General features: G+C 33.6%; 1 protein-coding gene across 1 annotated transcript; it reads right to left on the bottom strand.

Annotated features, from left to right (window-relative positions):
- Nucleotides 1–4090: 4090 nt before the first annotated feature.
- LOC18426610 (uncharacterized) lies at nucleotides 4091–6517 on the bottom strand. The gene is made up of 2 exons (XM_006833253.4): nucleotides 5773–6517; nucleotides 4091–4407 (listed from the first exon to the last, which is right to left on the bottom strand). Exons 1-2 carry the CDS (start codon nucleotides 5908–5910, stop codon nucleotides 4264–4266), a joined length of 282 nt encoding a protein of 93 aa, XP_006833316.1. The 5' UTR covers nucleotides 5911–6517; the 3' UTR covers nucleotides 4091–4263.
- Nucleotides 6518–7133: the final 616 nt, after the last annotated feature.

The following is a 7133-nucleotide window of genomic DNA, read 5'->3' as shown; positions in this document are numbered from 1 at the left end:
ATGCAAATAAAATTTTGCCCAAATCCATGAATTTAGAGCTCTAGATTTCGAGGATAGTGTTTTTTTGAAAAGTTGAAATGAATAGTTTGCAGAAAGTTCCTTAAAAACAAATAGAAGCTGGACTATTCTAAGACCTTGCTCCTCTGTTGTTTTTTTCAATTCAAATTCATGATCAAATGGTCGAGACGATGATAGTCCTGTATTATTCTCATGCGGATCATGATCTGCATGACCATACATAGGGTCATTAGTTTCATCAGTGTACAAAGGGATGTTTTAAAACCCAGTTTGTGGGTTTTGGGATGGTATGGTCCTGGCCCACTTCCCCTCTAGAATTCCCCCTTATATGTTTTTTTCTTTCTTTTTAAGTTTATTTAATATTCTTTTACGTTCTCCCGAAATCCCCACCCTATAAACTTTTGTTTTGATTTTTATTTTGTTTTATTTATTTTTTAATATTTTCTGTATCACTGATTCAGGCTCAATCTAAATTGCCGATCTAATAATACGGCATGGATTTGTGCGTGAAGATCTGCCCGGGTTTTGAAACAATGGTCCAAATCCAAAGTATTGACATGGATAGAGAATGGACTCATTAGTAGTGAGAAGATGAAGTGACCCAAGTGATGGTCCTTAGTTCCCTCCATTGTTAATTTGGACAGTGATGACACTTGGACCGTAGTTGCTTTATGATCCTCTAGACCATGGCACATTTCCCCTATTATCAGCATATAGTCACGTGTATGTTTGAAAATAAAAGTGAATCAAAGTTATGATGCCATGTGGTCGGTTTAAAACTTACCACAAGATTTATATTATTTTCATCAGTAACTCACATATTTTTAATTTAGAGAATAAATAGAATAATCAAACTTCCTCCAAAAATTACTATGATTATGTGTCCAAAATATTGGATGGCAGGACAAATCGGCCATCTAGAAAAATCGGCAAGGGTTGCGAATAGCCAAACCAAATCGACGAATTGGAATGATTCTTGGTGTGAGGATTGATCTATAAAAGTAAAAAAGTATAATGTGTGGAGTCGGGTGATCTAGCAATTCAGATCGTCCAATTCTTTAATAGACTCGCCTAATTCCCAGACAGAGTTTAGAGGCATCCACGAGAAGCGGACCAATTCTTGGTTTTGATCAGAAAGTGAGTGCTAAACTGATTTCCAATCTAGATTGGCATTTTTTGACCCAAGTCATTGGGTTTTAAGTCACTGGTTACTAAATAAAAGCTATTTTATTAGACTTTCTTATGCAACCTTTTTTCTTTTTTTTTTTCTTTTTTTTTGTGTGAATTTTAAAGTATATGTTGTACCTGATTTTGTATCCTAGCCAAACTTCTTAGTTTGGGCCGCTTAGTTGGAGATGATGTTAAACTTGGGTCGGCTGGGTGGACAGGTTGGTTACAAAGCCCATTGAATCGGTGATTCTCAGTCCATATTGGTGATTCTCCCAGATGTAGAGAAAATGTAAAAGATATGTAAAAGATTTTCTACTCCCGCGGGAGTATATTGTCCATAATGTTTGGATCTCAAATTTTGGAAGTGTAATCTCTATAACCTATAGATTAATTGCAGGATAATTTTTTTTGAGAGAAACTCTCTATACATTAGAAAAACAACATGCCTCTAGATTGAATGGAAACTGTCTGATTTTTTAAAGGCTACATCTAAGTGTCACAAAATTCAAAATTCTTCTTTTGAAAATAATCATATGGTAATTCTTATGTGGTTTTCAGAATTTTATATTAAAACAATCTTCCTTTTGAGTAAGAGAGTTGATGCACAATATACTCCCACATGAGCATAGTATACGTGCTCTATCGAGAATATCAAAATATTATTTCTATATTTTAAAATAACTAAACATATTAAAAAATAAATTGGGTGAGAAGTAGGCGTATGTGGAGCACTAGCTAAGCTCACAGACTTGCGAGCTTCTCAAATAGAATTAGATGAATCCCTCTAAATCAACTTGATTCCTAGTTCCGAAAGGAACCGAGTTGGTCCCCGCTAATCCAAATCCAAATTATCGATTTTTTAAACATTGATTGAAGGAAACTTACTTTCAAAGAATTATGAAAATATTCTCACTTCTCAAAATTTTATGATTCTTTCTAATAAAATAACTAAGCAAAGTCGCATAATCTTTCTTAAGAGCAACAATTTCCCGATAAATTGGTTGATTTGACCATTTGATTTTTTTTAGATGGTCTGGCAAAGGTGGATTGCTTTGGTAAATTAATAATTTACATTAGTATAGAAAGCATGGACCTCTTGGCAAGTACTTACATGAGCTGCATGACTTTTTGATTCAATCACATGAATTGCATATGGATTACCATCAAAGGAAAGAACAATGTTAACTCTCAGGCAGAATTTCCATTGAAAAGCTCTCAAATGGATGATCATGAGCTCAACTATTATAGATCCAAAAATTAAAAAGACTTTAAACTTTATATCTTGTAACATATTATATGGATTGTCTATTTTCAAAGCGTTTACGGTTCCAAAAAACTTGCATCATTTTTAGAGCTTCAGAGTTTAAAACTAGGGGCAGAAATAGGTTCTAGACTTATAGGAAACTTATTTATTTTTATTATTGGGCATCTTGCTCCAATTTATATTGGATAAATTATCTTTATATCTTAGTTTTGGAATGTGGGATTCCATTTCATTTTTGAGAAAGTTAGGTCATTGAGAAGAAATTTACTGTAATTCCTCATTTATCTATGCTCAATAGAATGATTCTTAGCACTAATCAAGGAAGTGTGTAGGCAAGAGGAAGGAGAGAAGAGAGAGTAACTTTGAAATGGCATATTGAAGATAATCACCCTGTTGAGAGATAGTTGTAGATAAATCTTGATAATTCGTTTTAATGTTTAAAAGATCATCAAGCTGACCATTTACACGCACACAAAAAACAACTACTACCTAGTCAAATCAGAATTGCTCGATTATTAGTGAGGGTTGATATGTTTCTTTTACATGGAAATTGTCAGAGTCAACATACAAAATTGCACAACATTTTTGCATTTTATAGTTTTGGTCATTTTTCTCCCAAAAAAATCTTGCTTGCTGTCTTTTTTTCATCGATCTACAAGACTAATTCTTTGTAAATAATATTCTTCCATTTCATATTTTTGGCAATTTTTCTCTCAAAATCTTGATTATAAAGTTTTCTCATAGATCTACATGATCCATGCGTCGTTCCTACGTATCTCATAAGTTAAAATTTTCGATCATAAAATAACGTTTTATTGAAGAACTCACCCAGTTCCATTTATTGAAGGACATCTTATTACATTCGCTGAATCACCTTCGATTATTGTCCTCCCATTTATGGTGATCCAGTTTCTAAGCCACAATTTCCTCAAACTCCAAAAAAAAAAATGTAAATGGACCTGGACCCGACCCGGTACCTGAGGGGTAGACCTGATCCGGGTCCGAATATGGGTCCAAAATTTAAACCAGGCAAGTCAGATCCAAGTCCAAATCTTAGACCCGAATACTATTTGGATCCAGGTCCAAATCTTGGAATTAAACACTATTCAGGTCCCGTAATATTTTTTAGGTCGTAATTTATGAAATATATTTAAATATAAATAAATGCATAGATATTTTAATTTTTTGATTGGGTCCCATCAAGTCGGGGTCCAGGTCCCACACCATACTTTTAGGTCTAGGTTTGGATCCCACACTATAGTTTTAGGTTTGGGTCCCAATCCGATGAATTCGGCACCAGTCACATTTGGGTTGGTCCCATATTATATTTTTGGGTCTCGGTCAGATGAATTTAGGACTGGTCAGATCCGGGTCCAGGTCCCATATCATTTTTTCTGAGTCCTAGGTCCCATATCTTTTTTTCGGAGTCCTGATTTGGGACTGTGTCCGGGTCTGAGCCTAGGTCCGGGTCAAGATATTTAAATAATAAGAATTTCAAAAGAACATATATTCAATCTATGTGCCTTTTACACTTTCATTTTTCTCTCACTTCGAACCGGCTCTCCGCAAGTCGGCTATCCAAGTTGGGTGCAAATCCTGGGTTTTCAAACACAGGTTCTGCCTGAGAGAGAGATGCTCTACTTAAGATACATAAGAATTGTTTACTCATATGAGAATTCATACATAAAAGGACACCTTTTCTATACTTGACCAGATTTACACAGGGTTCGATAAAAAAAAATGTCAAAAAAGATCTATAGAAGAAAGTTGTAAAAAAAAAAAAGGGGCAAATAAAGAAGAAAAAACTAAATCTATGCAGAGGCTGCTTTAAATATCAAGAAATTAAGAGTCTCTAGAGCAAAATAAATAAAAGTGCCCTGAGAATGTGTGAAAAAGCAACCGAAATTTGATCCCACAACACATTGCCATCCTGAGCCATAAACCTTGTCAAATTCCTGAAAATAAAACACAAGAAAATTAGTAAAAATAGTAGTAAATGCAAAAAAAAAAAAAAAAAAAAACACTAGAGTTATGACCCCTCATTGGGTTATTTCCTTCTTATGACCCTAAAAATAAAGTTTTATGGTACATAGGTCTCTCTTTTTCAATGGGAAAAGAAGTCATGAAAGGGAATCAAGGAAATGTATACAATGAGGCCGTTAGAATTTTCATAAAAACAGATGATCAAGCACTAGAGTTAGAATTTTCATAAAAAACAGACGATCGAGCACTAGAGTTAGAATTTTCATATTAAACAGATGATCAAGCACTAGAGTTAGAATATTCATAAAAAACGGATGATCAAGCACTACAGTTAGAGTTTTCAAAAAAAACAGATGATCAAGCACTAGAGTTAGAATTTTCATAAAAAACAGATGATCAATCACTAGAGCTAGAACTTTCATAAAAAACAGATGATCAAGCACTAGAGTTAGAATAGCTGCAAGTAGGTAAAATATTGAATAGTTCCACTCATATGGGTCATCATCATAGCTGGGGTGGCAGTTCCACTCATATGGGTATTTTGATAAATTTCTAAGTCAAAAAATTTGATAAAATGTTAAATAATTCATCTAATATGCACATTTTTATAAATTTTCACCTGAAAAAGCCAATTCATGAATTAAAAGTTAGATGTCAATAAAACCATGGCCTAAAGTGTCAAAAAATTAGTATTAAATCCATAATAAAACCCCAAAATTATAATCAATCAAGATGGGAAAAATACCCCAAAACTCATAAAGCATCTCTCAATAGATAATCAAATACCCCAAAGCCCTTTAGATCCCCAAATAAACTCAAAAATCAAAACTAATAACAAATAAAAAAAAATTCATAAAGCCAAAACCCTTAAATCCCCAATAAATTGTTTTTAAAAATAATAATTTCTCCCTAAAATACCCCGGAAAACCATATATACAGTATTATTTAGCTTGTAAAAAAGGAAATTTTACTCTTAAAAAAATTCCACAAATGCAAAAAGTAAAGGAAAAAAGCAATATTTAGCATGAGAAAAAAGGAAATTTTTATCACAAAAAAAAAGAAATTTTATTTGAGGAAATGGTTAACGTTTTATTTATAGTATAATACTCTTTTCTTTTTTTTTGAGAAAATGAAATTTTTATTGTTCAAACAAAGGATTCTCCTGCAAAAAAGTATAAAAAAGAAAAAAAAGAAGAAGAAGAAGAAGAAGAAATTTGATGTTTTTATCTTAAAAAAGTTACAGCTTCTGCAAAACAAGTCAGTACTTAACCTAAGAAGAAAAAAAATTATGGTTAAAAAAAAAATATCTTCTGCTGTAAAGAGAAATTTTTTTTTACCTTTTTAATATAGGCTGCCATGCTTTTGCAGTCTGAGACATCGTAAAGATCCAGAGCTCGAGAAGCAGTGTTCATGGCGTGTATCTGCATCTTCACAGGCATGTCCGTGTCTTGGACTAGGGCCTTGCCTTCCAACATTTTCTCTCTCTTCTTTCTTTTTAACTTGGGGTTGGATAAAATGTGAAGTTTTCAGACTAACTTTACCTTTTAGAGAGAGAAAATAGTTATAAAACCGGGTTTAGTGGGCTCCCCAGTTTCTGACTTTTTACCTGGAGGGTGTTTAATGGCGCCCTGGAAGTTCTAGACGTGGCACGAGCTCCAAAGCTCACCTCTGCGAATGCAATGTATCTTTGCCTCTCTAGATGTTCAGAATCAAGCTCCTCTCTCTCTCTCTCTCTAGATGTTCAGAACCAAGCTCTCCTCTCTCTCTCTCTAGGTTTCAGAATGAAGCCTCTCTCTCTAAGAAAAACTCATATCAGCTGTTCAGAGACAAGCTCTCCTTCTCTCTCTCTCTCTCTCTCTCTCTCTCTCTCTCTCTCTAGATCTTCACAATCAAGCTCCTCTCACTCTCTCTCTCTCTAGGTTTCAGAATGAACTCTCTCTGTGTTTAAGGGAAACTCATATCAGCTGCTGAGAGCCGAGCTCTCCCTCTCTCTCTTCAGATATTTAAAACCAAGATATCTCTCTCTCTAGATTACAGAGAAACTCCACCTCTCTGAGACAAGAGTCACATGACTTGCTTCAGATTTTCAGAACCAAACTCTCCTCCTCTTTTTCTCTCTCTACCGCCAGGCTCCTCTCTCTCTCTCTCTCTATAAAATAGTTGAGGCTTTCAAGGAAGAAGCATAACGAGGGGATAAAGGCGGTGAGGCAGGAAATAAAGCTCGGTTTAGGGGAATTAAAAAATTTAAAATTAAAAAAAAAATTTATTTTACACGTACTATGAAAAATGAATGTTCATCTTATATTATCTGATAAAATTGAAAATGACAAAGCCAAAAAAAGTGTAAATAAAACGAAATAATTGTAAAAAGTGTAAATAAAAAAAAAAAAAATGAATACACCAACAAATCAGCCTTATGTTTCTAGTAATTTCTTTTGTGGCCTTGTTTATAATCAGAACTCTCTTGTATGGTTTTCTTATATGGTTTGGAATTGTATATCAAAAGTCACTCCCTCAGGTAGAACAAAAATCATTAGAAATATATATAAGGGCATACTTTTTATTAAACAAATATCTTTGATAACATACAATTATCAAAATACGTTTGAAATTTTAAAGGATATTTTAATTATTTTGTTTCATCAAAAATATTTTCTTTTTATTTTTTACGGGTGCGAGTTTACGAGTGAAGTGGACA

The sequence above is a fragment of the Amborella trichopoda genome, chromosome 5 (genome assembly GCF_054954075.1).
Source record: "Amborella trichopoda isolate Santa Cruz 75 chromosome 5, AtrichopodaSantaCruz75HAP2 v2.0, whole genome shotgun sequence".
Taxonomy (NCBI): Eukaryota; Viridiplantae; Streptophyta; class Magnoliopsida; order Amborellales; family Amborellaceae; genus Amborella; species Amborella trichopoda.
This window is presented reverse-complemented; position numbering and strand designations above follow the sequence as displayed.

What these genes read in the sequence shown, in the direction of transcription:
- LOC18426610 (XM_006833253.4), bottom strand. Translation starts at nt 5,910, where the DNA reads ATGTTGGAAGGCAAGGCCCTAGTCCAAGACACGGACATGCCTGTGAAG. An exon ending in TGGCAGCCTATATTAAAAAG is followed by an intron (nt 4,408 to 5,772) that starts GTAAAAAAAAAT and finishes TTTTATTTTCAG; the next exon opens with GAATTTGACAAGGTTTATGG.